Source organism: Rhinolophus sinicus, chromosome 12 (genome assembly GCF_057876585.1).
Source record: "Rhinolophus sinicus isolate RSI-liver-muscle chromosome 12, RSI-T2T, whole genome shotgun sequence".
NCBI classification, from domain to species: Eukaryota; Metazoa; Chordata; class Mammalia; order Chiroptera; family Rhinolophidae; genus Rhinolophus; species Rhinolophus sinicus.
The window spans coordinates 42,403,075-42,417,119 of record NC_142512.1 but is presented as its reverse complement, the minus strand read 5'-3'; the positions used below and the strand labels follow the sequence as shown (position 1 = coordinate 42,417,119).

Below are 14,045 nucleotides of genomic sequence, written 5' to 3'. Positions count from 1 at the left end.
TTAACCAGAAGCTTTGATTTGCAGTGAGAGGGCATTTCTAATTTTAGTTTGACCTCATGGAAAGGTGGACAGCTCCTATCCCTTTTTTTGGTATAGGAAGCCCCCAAGTATTGGACAATTAGGGTAAGTCCTTGGAATGCCGCAGAGAGCCGTTTGCTACATAAATCTGATATTCCCTACCTCTAAACATCTTAACATAAAGTACTGCCCCACAAATCGATCCAGCCATTGCTTGTGTTAAGCAAGAGGTTTACCAAGAGTCTCTTCCAGGCATCTAGGCACTCTTTTCAGCCTCATGGGTGGGGAGGTGGGGGATTACTGAAAACCTACTTGTAGGAATGAAATAAGGCTGTCAGTTAACAAACTGCCAAATTAGGTTTACATTTTTGTTAATAGACTTCTGAATGACCATTGAGAAGCAGAATTAAATTTTAAACTTCTGATTTTAGCCACTTTCTAGTCTCCAAACACCCAACACTGGTTTATTTTTCCAGCGTGAAGAAAGAAAACCAAGGCACTAGAAAGCAAGCACGCTTAAGTTGGACGCTATTTACATCTTTATATATTGCCTGAACTGTAGCTTGTAGCATACCAAAACCCATTCAAGGGAAAAATCGGCAAATTGAAAATTCTCCCATTAAAGATTTTTCAAACTGACAAATTTAATGATTTCTTTACCCCCCCCCAAAAAGTGCAATGGCATAAAATAAGTCAGTACTGTTTTTGAATTAGCTCTAGAAATCACACAAACTGTTACATTTACAAATATTAAATTTATTATATCTAGAATGAATTTATTGGTTCTCAGATTTGGCCACCTCTTTGCTCCGTTTAAGGAGAGGATTTTTAACAGAAAAACGCATAACTTGGTCAAATTACTTGCACATAAAAACAAACAAACAAAAACCTAAAAAAAAACAAAAGCAACCCTCAAGTTTCACATAATTAAAGAACAGGAGAAAGCACGCAAGCTACATCAGTTAAATTTACCAAACCAACCAAAGCCAGGGATTTTCTCTTCTGATTATGTGTCATAAAAAGGTCCACCGTCTTATATACACATGTATATAATGTTACATTCCAGCACTGTAAAAAGTCCCCTTTGCCCCCTCCCCCCCAAAGTTTCAGTCTAGTCTCCAAACTTTGACAGCGGCGGTCGCTCCTGCTGCCGGTGCAGTTCGTTCTCCGTCAGCAGCTGGAGGTTCTCGGCGCGCAGCCGGTCCAGCTCCAGCTCCAGCTCCCGCACACGCGCGTCGTCGCCGCCCAGCCGCTTGCTTTCCAGCCGCAACCGATTATTCTCGTCCTCCATGCGCGAGAGGCACTTCTCCAGCTCCAGGTACTCCTTGATGAGCTCCTGCTTGCTCATGTTCTGCAGGCTCTCCGCGTGGTACCGCTCGTATGTCTCCGAGAAGTCCCGCTGCAGAAACTCGCTGCCGTCTCCTCCCATCCCATCGCTGCCCCCATCCTCCTCGCCCGCTTCTTCCATAAAGTCCTCATCGCTGGTGTCGGATTTGGCAGCGGCCCGCTTGGGGTAGAGGCCGGTTTTGAGATCCGGCTCTTCTTGGTCGTGATCATCCATGAGGAACTGTGTGGTGTTATAGGGCGCGACCGGCTGGCCCTTGGCGAACATCTCGGCTCGAATCCTCGAAGCTCGCAGGCTCTGTTTCTCGTCGAACTTTTTCTTCTCCTCCCAGGTCAGCTTGTAGTACGGTTTCCAATGCCGCTTCTTCTTAGAGGGGCGTCTCCTATGTTTTTTCTTGCCCAGCTGTCTCTGCTGCTGTCTCCACGACTCCTCGCCCCCTGCGGCAGGAGCCCCCAACTTATTGGCCTGGGAGTCGTGACATGGCTGGGTGAGCGATTCGGCCTCGGGCCTCGGTTCCCCTCCCGCCGCCGGCGGGGATGCTCCGCCAGCGGACAAGTCGTCCCCATTCTGGCCTTTCTCGTCAGCTTCTGGGCAGCTAGGTTCTAGACAGACCTGGGTCTGCAGAGGCTGCGGCTTGGGTTCCAGGCTCCCTTCCCCCTCCTGCCCTGGACGGCCACTCGACTGGGGGGACGCCCTCGATTGCCACCTACTGTCCTCCTCGGGCACCCGCTCCTCCGCGCCTGGGGGTCGATCGGGGTTCCGCTCTTCGTGGACAGCAGCAGCACCTGTACAGTTGCTAGTTTGAGGCTGGTGCTGATATTCCGACAAGAGTGGCTCGGCCATGGCTAACAGAGTCCTCTTCTCGAAGTTTGGAAAATGTTGGTTGTAAGTCCTTAAAGGAAAAAAAGAGGTTTTTCTTTTTTAAAATGTCCAAGAGTCCACTTCGGTCAGCAATTCCTGCAGTGACGCCTTTAGCCAATCCTTCTGTCAACCAACTCCAATTGTAATTTGGGGGAGCTCGTCAGTAAAGGGTTAAGCGCCCACAGTGGGTCCAAGGGGGTGCAGCAGCAGGAACAGTACGTAATGTGGAGGGGGTGGGCCTCAAGCCTCCCAGCAGAGCGCCCCCACGATCGAGGAGTAGGTGGGCAAGGAGATGAGGTAAAGTCCAACGGGTTAAACCCAGCCCCGAAGGAGTTAAAACTACCCGATGACGCTACCTCCGAGGGGCCGGATCCACAAAGGGTTAAATCCCCTGCCGCAGAGCCCACAAGGGGTTAAGGACCCAGAGCCACCTCCTCCCACTTCCACGGGTGTCGCTCCAACGCGAGCTCCCAGTTCCCTAGGCCCGGCCGGAGCCTCATCCGAGGACAGACAAACTCATCTCCCCTTTGGCTCGATGCTCAGCTCAGCTCTCCTCCGCCTCCTCCTCTTTTCCTCCCCTCCCTCCCTCCTCCCCCTTCCGACAGCTCCTCTTCCGCCTCCTCCCCCAACTTCCCCTCCCAACCTGCCTCTCCACCTGCCAACTTCCAACTGCTGCCTCCTAGCCCTCAGCTCCGCTTTTATATAGAAGTCTGTCTGCCCCGCCCATGCGCATGCGTAATGAAGTACCCATTGCAGGAAGCTGGGAATCGTAGTTCCCATGTTCGGGCCCGCCGTCCTCACGCGCCGTGAGACGTAGCCAATCCCAAAACGCGTAGGGGGCGTCTTCTAGGCCACCTCCCTCTATCGTTTATCCCTTGCTGTAGAAACGTGAACGACCATTGGTCAAGAATCACACGTCTCGCCGAGGAAGGAAGGCCAATCGCAAAGAAGAGGGGGCGGGATCTGGACCATACCATTCTGCTACAGGAATACGAGAAGATTCGATGGTCTGTGAGGGCCCACGCAGAATATTTTTATGAAAAGGTGCGTCTTAAAGCCTGTTATCCTACTCTGTCCTAGCGGAAGGGTTCTGAAGGTCATAAACATTTGTTAACTGAAGCAAAAAATGGTTTATTCCTAAAAAGTAGTCCCTAAAGCGTAAAAGAGGATTAAATCTCTAAAGAGAGACGTTGGCCCACGTTTGATAAACTCTCGATTGTTAAGATTACAGAAATGGTTTCAAGATATGTGGTAAGTGCTTGGGACTGACATTTGCGGATGGATATTATGAACACATTTTGGCAAAAACGAAAAGCGCATGAAGAAGTAAACAAATGAAGAATAAAAAGTGCCGCCTTAAAGCGACAGTGTGACTGCCTTAGCGCAGCGACTTCGGGCTAGGCCTCGAGATGAGAAGGCAGGTTCGAGTCCCGAGTGACGAGTGACGTCCATCATCGGACTGGCCTCGGGGCCCATGGGCGAAATTGGCTGAACCCCAGCCCCAATCAAGTCTTTCAGGGCCGCTGCTGCCCCCAAGGACCCGTGCAAAATGGTGGGCCGTGACCGAGCCTCTTGCCAGGACCGGGACCCGGGAAGCGAGGGGTGTGCGCCCGGGCCTCCCTGGAAGCCTGGGACGGGAAGGCCTCTCCCCTCGGGCCTCAGCTTCTGTCGAAGAAAATGGTCTCTTGGGGCTGAAGTAGTCTCGTCACTTCTGAACCAATATGGTGCATTTCCCGCGACGGACAGGGGAGTCCCGGCCGGCTGATGAGCTTCTTTGTTGGGGAGGGCTTCAAAATTAATAATGAATTTAAATAATCAGCCCTGGCTAACCGAGAGAGAAAGGGGTATCACCCACAGAGGCTCTTCCTCATCAGTGGGCGCTGGGCAATACTGGGAGAGAAGCAGAGCAAGAGGCTTCCACAAGGAAGAGGCCTTGCCCAGAAAGGGGGTCAGGAGGATTCTGGCCTAGGACTGTGGTAGATTCATGGGGGGGGGGGGGGGGGGGGGGGAATCGAAACGTGTTCTTGAGAAAATTCTCCAGATTCCAAACTCCTGGCCCTGGGCCTCAGTGTAGCCCAAACTCTCCGCCCTAGTCAGTTAGGCCTAAAATCCCATGTAATCACCACTTCTCTCTCTTGATACAAACACCCAATGACCCATTCTTACTATATTTCTTCCTTAATAGCAATGGCTGACATTTCAACCGCTTTCCACCATGTAACGTGCTTTTACACACACAACCATTTGAGCCCACCACAGCCCAGTGAGTTAGGGTAGGAATTATTGTCTCCATTTTAGAGACAAGAAATCTCTAAGACTCAGAGAAATTGACTTGTCTAGGGTCATATGACAACTAAGTGGTAATTCCGGTCAGTGTGACACTCCTGTGCCATCTTTCTGTCACAAAATTCCCTTTTTCTCAAGAACTTTGGATTTAGTTGCTTTTCATTCCCAATAGCTTCAGCATAATTCAGGCCCTTATTTCTTCATTTAGCAAAGATTTGTTAGGAAGGCACGATGATGAATAAAACGTCATCCTTGCTGCTCATGGACTGTGTGGAGAGGCCATCAAACCCCAGTGAGCCAAAGTGGCAAGTGACAAAAATCCGTAGGAGCTTGTGAGCCAAGCTGCGTAGGATTTGGGAATTGTGGGCAGGTTTCATGGGGAGGTGACTTCCAGGCAGAGTGGCATGAAGAAGGGCATTCTGTGAAGAGCAAGAGTCACATCCAAAGAAAGGACCTGTCTGGGAACTCAGGAATGGTTCTGAGGGCAAGTGGCAATGGCATGCCCAAAGGGAGAGGAAAGCGAGTGCTTCGCGCACAGTCAGATGTTTTGCAATTGACCATCCCAGCCTGTTTTCCCTGGGCTTCCAAGAACTCAGGTCTCCTGAAAAGCCTGCCCTCCTTCGTGCTGCTTCATCCGTCACACGAGAGGCTCCCTGGGAGCAAGAGCTGCCCCTCGCACTGAGTCAGAGGCGTCCAATTTTTTACCACATTTTCAGACTCTGGAGGACTCCTGGGCACTCTCAATTGGGATTTGTGAGGTATAGCTAAGCCCACCCTCAATTTACAGGACAGGGCTCAACTGCTTGGGCTCGTTTGTCATATTAGGGGAGGGGTGACCAGACTAATATATTATGGAATGCTAGAATTCTAGCAAACAAGAAGCCAGGAACTTTACTATTAGCTGAGTTTTAACCCTTTGCCGGGCATTTTACATGTCCTGGTGATTTAACCCCAGGACTGCCTTATGATGATGAAGAGATCCTTATTTGGCAAGGGCAGCCCAGGTTCAGAGCAGTTAAGAATCTTGCCCAGGTCACACAGCTTGTGTATGCAAGTGGTGGAGCTAGCTTCTGCCCCACACCTGCATCCCCAGCACCAATTTGCTCCCTCTCCCAGTGCCCTGTTGTTGTCTATTCTTACCACTGTTCTATCCAGCCTCTGCTTGTAACCCTGGGCACTGTGGAGCAGCAGGGCCTGTGTATCTGTCCTGAGGGATGCCGCCTCCAGAAAAGGACTGACAGTAAAAGAGTGACCATGGCTTCCAGTGGGGCAAGTGATGGCCAAGTCTGGGACAGCAGTCAAGGCCAGGGGTTAAAGAGGCAACTCAGGAGTTTAAGGGTCTCCAAGGAGGGGCCTTCAGAATTGCCTCTTCCTCATTTAAGAGCAGCAAGGTCCTGAGGCCCAGGTGATGGCAGCGGCAGGGGGCTGAAACTGCTGCGGCCCTCCACGGATGGGGACCTTGGTCAGTGCGTCTGAGGCGCCAACACTAAGTGCTCAGACTGGTAGGTTCCCCTCTGAATATGGGCCCTTGACTAGAACCAGGGCGGCCCAGATGACAGGGCCAACGCTGACCAGGAGGTGAAGGCTGCCAGGCGGTGAGAAAAATAAGTTCGGAGCCCGCGCAGCCTGGAGCGCCAGGAGGTCTGTGTCCACGCGGGCGCCGTGCCCACCCCGACGGTGGCTCCCCCCGCAGGGCCCCGCCCCCTCTCCTAAGGGCGGGGTGGGGACAAGGCTCCCACTTGGTCTTGGTTTTCCAGAAAGTTCCTTGGGAAAGCCGGAGCGTGGGAGTCACGGAGAGGGGGCGCGGGGAGAGAGCAGCTGAGGGGAAAGCGGGCAGTGGGCACTTAGGGAGCTAGAGTTAGGACCCCCAACCCTACGCCCAGCGCGCTGAGCAGAGGGCAGCCACCCTTGTCTTCGAGCTATTGCCGGGCAACGCCGGGCCCCCGACGGGGCGGGGCGGGAAGAGTGGAACCCTAGGCCTCCGCCTCCAAACAGAGGGTGTGGCCCGCCTCCCTCCCTGGGCACCCCGGCTCCTCTCTGCCCCCGCCTTTCCTCAAACACCCAGGCCTTCGGGTTCCCTTCGCTTGTCCCTGCCCCGTGGAGGAACAGTCTTCCTCGGAAACACCACCCGCTGGCCTCTGGAGGTCGTCCACAGGCACAGGGAGGTGGGGAGCAGGGAAGGGACTGGGCCTCGCGCACCCTGTACCCACTTTCCGCTTCACTTCGTAGACGGCAGAAGATTAAGGTTTTATTTTATTTAGTGAAACATTCATTTGTAAGTGAATCTTCAGTGAAGACGTCCTGAGTGTGTGTGAGGAGAGGAAGACCAGCAAACGGAGCTCACGCCCCTCCCCGGGGCCTGCTCTCTCCGCCTTCCCCACCTCGGCCGGGCCTCCCTCCCGAAGCCGCCCAGCCAACCAATCCCAGGTCCCGGCCCAAGTCCCAACTCGCCCGAGCTGAGACTCCAAAGGGAAAGGCTGGGGTAGGAGAAGAGTCAGGTGACCCAGGGGGTGGGGAGGACAGAGGCTGAGACCCGGCAACCCCGCCTCCGAGTCACCGGCCAACCCAGAACCCGGGACTTGCACCATAAGTGCAGCCTCCCAAGGAAGCCTGAGTGGTTGGGGGGGAGGGGGAGTGGAGAAGCGTCCTTGTGAAGCTGCAAGGAAGGGTGGGGTCATACCCGACCCCCCATTAAGGAAAGGGTGCCAAGGCAAACACTGAATAGTGGGGGTGGGGGGTGGGGAATTAATGCCGTTCTGGCTAAACCCTAGGAAGGCTCAGGGCACAGCTGGACAGGGGGCTCATATCTTCCTCCGTTGGCTGCAGAGACGCCTTCATTGAGAGTCACCTCTTCTGGGTCCGAAACTGTCTGAAGAGCCACTGGACAACGAATGGCCACAGGAGGAAGAAGAGCAGCGTGGGACCCGAGAGCCCGAGGGGCCAAGGCCGAGAACTGGCCGGGGGCCTCTGCTGCCAAGAGGGAGGGAGGGAGGGAGTCAGGGGTCAGCCCAGGCCTCAGCACAGACTGGCCCCTTCTTAGGAACCTGCTTCCAGAACTCACTAGGAGCTTGTACTTCCCCGAGATTGTGAGGACTGGGGCCGAGAAAACCCCACTCCCTTATCTGCACCACTAGAAGGGAAGGGATCCTGGAGCCCCTAGTGTGACCCTGACAGATGAGCTCCAACTCCCTCCCACGTTCTCCTCCCAGGGCAACCCCAGGTGCCCAAAGGGCTGGAGGCTGGAGGGCTACCGGGTGGAGGGACTGGCTTCTAGGCTGTCTCCTCTGGGCCACAAAGCAGTGACGCTGTTGGTATGGCCTAAAGACCCCATATTGTAAAGGGTGTGCAACATATTTCAAATAAGGACCCTGGGTGTTCAGATTTTTGTTTCTAAATACTATTCTCTGCTAAAAGGAGCCAGGGCTCCTTGGAGAAGTGACTTATTCCAGGTGGGGAGCAGGGAAGGTAGAGGTCAATGGGGGACATCTTATGCCAGAAAGCAAGGAAACTTTTAAAGATTAATGAGGTCATGTTATAAGGACATAGAACCCAGCTTGAAAGGGTCTCCACTGACCAAAGTTGTGACAATCTGAGCATCAAACAGAGTAATTGCAATTGATTGAAATACTAAATCTTTCAAATCCATGAGTCCATAATGATACTCAAAAAAAAAAGAGAAGGTTGGAAATTTGTCACCATTGAGGTGGCTGCTAAATCAACTCCTTACTTTAAAAATAGATGAAGAGAATTAAGTACTTTATTCTGGCTTTTCATAAGACATTATTAGATTTCAGGGAAATCCTAGATGATCAAGAAAACTACAGAAAAATAAGCTAATAAATGTTAAAGGAATAACAGAATTTAAAAGTGAAATATTTTTTGCAACCACTAAGTAAACTATTGACCCAGGCAAGGATTATCTATCAATTGTCCAAATCTGGGTGGTAAATGGGGTGGACGGGGAACTGGACATTCCCTGGCTACAAGAGGAAAACATGACTTTACAATGGTGGGACCTGTCTGTCACCCGTTGATCCGTACCTAGTGGTCCCTGTTAGAATCATTAATGGTGGGGCATCCAGATATGTGTCCCATGATGTGAAGGACATCACCTCTGATGAAACCTGGTCATGTAAACTAGCCATAAGGATATAGATAGACCCAAAAGTGGAACATTCTACAAGACCACTGGCCCAGTCTCACTAGCAAGTCAGTAGCAAGGAAAAGGGACTGGTCTGGATTAAAAGTCTTAAAAGGACAAGGGGTGGCCAAGTTAGCTCAGTTGGTTAGAGCGTGGTGCTAATAACACCAAGGTTGCCCATTCAATCCCTGCATGGGCCACTGTGAGTTGTGCCCTCAAGAAAAAAATAAAAATAAAAATAAATAAAAGTCTTAAAAGGATAGATGCAGCATGTACTCCTGGGCTGGACAGACAGCAGCTGGGAAAGGCAAATTGATGCTATGAAGGTATTATTGTGTGTGATAAAATTAGGTAGTAGAATGTTCTTATTTTTAAAGATGCAAACCCAATTCTTTCAGGGTAGAAATCTTTAAAATCTTCAGCATATGAAATTAATAAAAGGTAAACTAAATAAATAAAGACCTAAGGGGTAAGGGGTGTTGAAATGTTAACCACTGTGGGTGTGAGGAAATTCCTACCACCTTGGCTGATACTCCCTGTGCCAGAAAGGTCAGGGGTCACCCAAGTGATCCCCCACATTCAGCAACTCAGCCCTTGCCTGCCTCTACTACCCCAGGCTTCTCTAGAACAGACCCACTCAGAGTTAATGGTGGGTGCCACCTTTGCAGGGAGACAGACCTAGGACCACTCCCAGCTCCATCACTTAATGTTAACAACAGTGAACTCCATTCCAGAGGTCTTCGTGTGTGTTGGGCACTCGGGAAGTACCTACATGCATTATCTTCACAGCCACTCTGAGAGGTTCTTCCAGGCTATGTGCCCGCATGTAAATTACTCAACCTCTCAGAGCCGTAGTCTCCTCATCTGTAAAACGGAAATGAAAACCTATCTCATAGGGTTGTTGTGTGAATCAAATGAGATAATGGCAACATGTTTGGCACACAGCTGGGGCTCCAGAAATGGCAGAAGCTGAGGTGTAAGGGGCAAGCAGATCTGGGAGTCAAAAGGAGGGAGGAAGGGATGTAAGGGCTGAGTTTTGGGGAGTAAACCCTAAAACTGGGAACAGAAGTCCTAACTGAGGGACAACAGAAACCCGCAGCCCCAATGCAAAGAGCTGACAAATCCTGGCCCTTCCGACTGTTGGAATTAGTCCTCCTGCTCCATGTTTCTTCAGGCAAAGGGAGGTAAGGACAGGAAAACAGGGCCCTTCCCACTCTCCTTTCCAGGGTAGAAGCACTTCAGGTCCCCTGACTTCCCTGCTTGTAACCTGAGTCACACAATTCTCTGGAGGAGGCAAAGGTGTGGGCAGGTAGAGACTCCGGGACCAAGACAGAAGTGGCTGGATAAAGAGCCCAGAATAGAGACCCTCAGAGTTCTGTCTCAGTCTTGCCCCAGGCCTTGGGGGTGGGGGGCTTACCTGCATGGGGGGGGCAGGCATGCTCTCCAGGCTTTGCAGTCTCCCCTGGACATCCTGCATGCTTTCCTGCAGTGCTCGAACTGTCCCCACCAGCCAAGTATCCAATTCCCGGGGCCCCGGCAGGCTGCCCTTCAACTCCTCTGCGGAGAACAGTACACAGGGAGGGGGACTCAGGAGGCAACTCAGCTAGAAACAGGGTGCTGGCAGGCTGGGGCAGGTCCAGGGAAGAATAAGAGTAGGGCACAATCCCTTGTACCAAGTGTGACTGTTGTAAAGTCCATCCACACAGCTAACAGGCTACCCGGGGTTTGAATCCAGCATTCCCACTTAGCTGTGTGACTTTGGGCAAGTCAGTAATTTCTCGGAGCCTCATTTTATCGTCTGAAAATTAGGGCGATGTCCTTTCCCTCACAGGGCAGATTGCTCAGAGGCATAAAGGAGACAACATTTATGAAAGTGCCTCATAAGGGACATGGCGCCCTGGAGGTTCTAAGGGGGTTAGGGCAGGACCCGTCGTTGTCCTCTGAGAGTCCCAAACGGGACGCCCAGAGACAGAATGACTCCCAAGGCCATGTAGCTGTAGCTACGTAGGGGGCTAGCACTCTAGCACCAGCTGCCCTTACCCAGTGCCCGATGGCTCCTGATGGCTCCTCAGGGAGAGGAGGCCGGGCCAGGACTTTGTCCATCCGGGCCAGTGTCTGGCTGTGTGACAACCCTTCCTTGGCAGAGGCTGATGTCTCCAGTACCCAGCACTGGACTTTCACCTTTGCCCCATGAGGGCAGCCAGGGAAAGGCCTGGGGCACCAGAAGCATGGGGAAGGGCAAAAGAGGGTGAAGGGTTGAGCAGTAGCCTCACCTTTCTCTGTGGGAGGCAAGGGACTGTTTCTGGTGTCAGGCTCTCCTCCAGGTGTGCTCCTCTGCTCTCCCCAAACCTGCTGAAATGAGTCAGAAGGTCCAAGGGGGGCAGTGGGAGCAGCCAGGACACAGTGGGGTGGAGAAGAGAGAGTACAAGGGGTTGTCTTACCATCTCAGGCTCCAGCTGCTCCAGGGAATCACAGAAAACCTCAGAATCCATGCCCCTGGAAGGCTGGGACTCTGGGGATGGGGTAGATAGGTTACTGACAAGAGGGAGACTATGAGGGGAGGGGTGTGTAACTGGGCAGGAGCACCTATTCAGGGGACAGTAGAGATTACTGCCACAAGAGGTACAGGTGGGTCCCAGAAATGAGGCCCTGGAACAGGAATTCCAGAATCTTTTTTCTGGCTTCTGCTAAGCACAGGCGGTCTCGCTCTGAGGGCCTGAGGTATGATGGGCACAACATGACCCAGCCTTCTGCCCTTCAAACCACTAGGAGGTCCCCCTAACCCTGGCCTTGGTTTGGCCCTCTGCCCCTCTTGCCCAGGCACTGACCTGGGCTTGGGAGTGCTGGTTCCTTGGAGAGGCAGGGAGGCTCTGGGGTAGCCTCAGCGTCTCCATTCAGGCCCTGCTCTTTCAATCCTGCAGAGACACGGGTGGGGCTGAGAAGATGATGACGCCTCCCAGTGAAATCAGGCCTCTGCTCCCCATTAACCACAGACTCTGCCTGTGACCCACCCCATCAGGGGCACTGGTTGGGGTCCTTCCAGGGACATCACCTGGAGCCCTCTGCCCCCAGGCCCCCCTCCAACCGAGAAGCCCCCTTGGCCTGGACCTAAGACAGTTCACTTGGCACTTGCGGAACTCCCATCCTGGGGGCCTGACCTGTGACCCTTTCCAGGAAGGTTCCCGGGGGCCTCGGCATGTCAGGGATCAGCCGGTACAGGGGCTCTAAGTGACCAAACATGTCGTCTGCCAGCTCACCCAGGGGCACTGTATCAATCACCTGTAGGGGACAAGGTTTATTGGGGAAGCAGCTGGCCTCTCCCACCCCTGCCCTCTTATCCCTTTGAGCTGAGCTCCCTCCACCCTGCTTCTGCTCTCATACCCTCCACTTTGTGCCCAGTCAGAGGCCAGAGACAGAGTTGAGGGGGACAGCATGAAGGTGCTAATTCCCACAGGGTGTCAATGTGCAGGAAACATAATGAGGGGCAGCACTGGAAGGGTGGGGAACAGGCCACCTGGCTGGGAGCTTGGGGACAGAGGAGCCTCTCCCTACCTTCTGTGCCACCACCTTCATCTCAGTGATGTAGGCGGACATGGCCTCCTCCCTGCTCATCTTGCCCAGGCTGTTCCAGGCATCCCTGGGGAGCAGAGGGCTGTGAGAAGCTGGTTTGACAGCTGAGCCTTGTTTGCCCGGCTAGTGGGGAGCTCACCACTTATATCGTCCAATGGGGTCCCAGAACCCAGGCCGGGGGACCAGGCAGGGCCCCATGGTAGCCTGCTTGTAGTAGCTGTAGAATCGCAGCATCTCTTCATAGGAGGGGCGGTAATATCCTGGGCAGGAAGTTGGGAAGTGGAGGGCAGAGCATCACCCCCAGCTCCAAGAGGATGGAGGTGGGGGAGAACCATTCTTGGAGAGGGCAGAGATGGTGAGGGGTCGACCCAGGGCAGTTGGTCAGGGGCAGGAGTCAGAGGGGACCCCAGGGCAGCCCAGGCAGGGACTTATCTGCAAAGACTTCACGGATCAGAGCCTCCTAGGAGGTAGACCCCAGTCGTCTTAACCCCCAAACGCAGGTCCCCCTGCCCTTACCCTCACTGTTCTTAGGCAGGTTCTGAATGACTCTGACTGCAGCCTGGAACTGTTCCTGGCAGTCCGGTTCAGGGCTTTCATTCTTGGTACCCATACCCAGCTGCTCCGAGCCCTGGGGCCCTACTTTCGAGCGACTCTGCAAGAATAAGCCTCCGTATGAGCCGGCCTCCAGGGTCCACAGGGGCACACACCTCCGTACTCACTGATCCACTTGCCAGAGGGGCAAACTAAGCTCTTTAGAGGCCCGAGTGCGATACCTGGGGAAGTCAGAAATTGTGGCTGGGGAGACTCCTTTGCCTACCCCAAGGTAGCGTGGGTGCGGCCCGGGTGGGTGGATAGGATCTCAGTGGGTGGGTGGTGAGGCAGGTGGCAAGGGGTCGCAGTGCCCCTCTAGCTGCACATCTCCAACTCCTAGATAGGCAAATAGACGTGCCAAGAGGAGTCAGGGCTGGCAAGCAGTCTCCCACCCTGGCCCCCGCACCCCAGCTCGGCTGTCCGTCACTCACCCCGCAGAGCCCACCGCCGGGACACCTGGGTCTCGCCACTAGCCCGAGGCTTCCTACTGACCTCCCGGCCCGGTCTGGCCGGAACGGGGACGCAGAGCGAGGGGAAAAGCTTAAACCAATGAGAGAGCCTGTTTCAGATTCGGCTTCTACACGATAGCCACTCAGGGAGGCTCTTTCAAGATTATGCAAATAGTTTAGTTGTGCCTCTCCCAATCAGGCGGGGCGAATCCGCGTGTCGGCTCCGCAACCCTGGACTGTCAGAGGCGGGCGGAAGCGCCTCCTGGTGGACATAGTGAAATGACACGAAGTCCTCGCGCCCCCTGGTGGAAACCCGCCTCTGTCCGCTGAACCCAAGTCTACTTAACAGTCGCAGTAGATAAAAAAGGAAATCATGTCTGTGATCAGGAGTTCTGGAGGAGGAGCATCGGAGCTGTTTTGGAAGGTTTAAGAGTAATCCAGGAGAAGAATGCAGAAGGTCATTCCTGGAGGAAGGAATTGCTGGATCAAAAATGCAGAGGCGAAGACTTGACATTTGGAAAGAATATCCAGAGAGGGGTGGGGACCAACCAGCTTGCGGAATCTCTGGGTCAGGGATATCTGAGAATGGGGTAGAGCCTGGAGCAAGTAGGTGGCAAATCTACGTCTTTAGAAACTAAGCTTTCTCTTTGAGATGCCACGCTCCTGGCCGCCGCCAAGTGGCGGTGTGCGCCCACCTCTCCGCCCGTCCACCAAGGGCACTAGAGACAGCGCAGACGTGCGCGCACCTGTTCATCCCACACTTCACGCACAAATACGCAGGTGG

The 14,045-nt window shown here is 53.5% G+C and overlaps 2 protein-coding genes and 1 long non-coding RNA gene across 11 annotated transcripts; 1 reads left to right on the top strand and 2 right to left on the bottom strand.

Annotated features, from left to right (window-relative positions):
* Positions 1–753: 753 nt before the first annotated feature.
* Positions 754–2,894, bottom strand: HEXIM1 (HEXIM P-TEFb complex subunit 1). Of its 2 annotated transcripts, none has more exons than XM_019752208.3 (2): positions 2,868–2,894; positions 754–2,255 (listed from the first exon to the last, which is right to left on the bottom strand). In XM_019752208.3, the coding sequence occupies exon 2, from the start codon at positions 2,204–2,206 to the stop codon at positions 1,130–1,132; it is 1,077 nt and encodes a 358-aa protein (XP_019607767.2). In that variant the 5' UTR covers positions 2,207–2,255; positions 2,868–2,894; the 3' UTR covers positions 754–1,129. The 2 variants fall into 2 exon arrangements, with proteins under 2 accessions (XP_019607767.2, XP_074176829.1); XM_074320728.2 differs by lacking the exon at positions 2,868–2,894 and adding an exon at positions 2,581–2,782.
* On the top strand, positions 2,833–7,876 carry LOC109458505 (uncharacterized). Of its 2 annotated transcripts, XR_012492357.2 has the most exons (3): positions 2,833–3,268; positions 5,898–6,012; positions 7,337–7,876. It is a non-coding gene; the product is annotated as an uncharacterized LOC109458505 (long non-coding RNA). The 2 variants fall into 2 exon arrangements; XR_012492358.2 differs by lacking the exon at positions 5,898–6,012.
* On the bottom strand, positions 6,746–13,399 carry ACBD4 (acyl-CoA binding domain containing 4). 7 transcript variants are annotated; one of them, XM_019752212.3, is made up of 11 exons: positions 13,244–13,399; positions 12,995–13,148; positions 12,738–12,873; positions 12,361–12,481; positions 12,204–12,288; positions 11,810–11,930; positions 11,480–11,566; positions 11,093–11,163; positions 10,925–11,003; positions 10,069–10,208; positions 6,746–7,477 (listed from the first exon to the last, which is right to left on the bottom strand). In XM_019752212.3, the coding sequence occupies exons 3-11, from the start codon at positions 12,829–12,831 to the stop codon at positions 7,355–7,357; spliced, it is 921 nt and encodes a 306-aa protein (XP_019607771.3). In that variant the 5' UTR covers positions 12,832–12,873; positions 12,995–13,148; positions 13,244–13,399; the 3' UTR covers positions 6,746–7,354. The 7 variants fall into 7 exon arrangements, with proteins under 7 accessions (XP_019607771.3, XP_088658402.1, XP_019607769.3 ...); XM_088802276.1 differs by having other exon boundaries at positions 10,925–11,000; XM_019752210.3 differs by having other exon boundaries at positions 6,746–7,480; positions 13,039–13,148.
* Between the last annotated feature and the right edge of the window lie 646 nt (positions 13,400–14,045).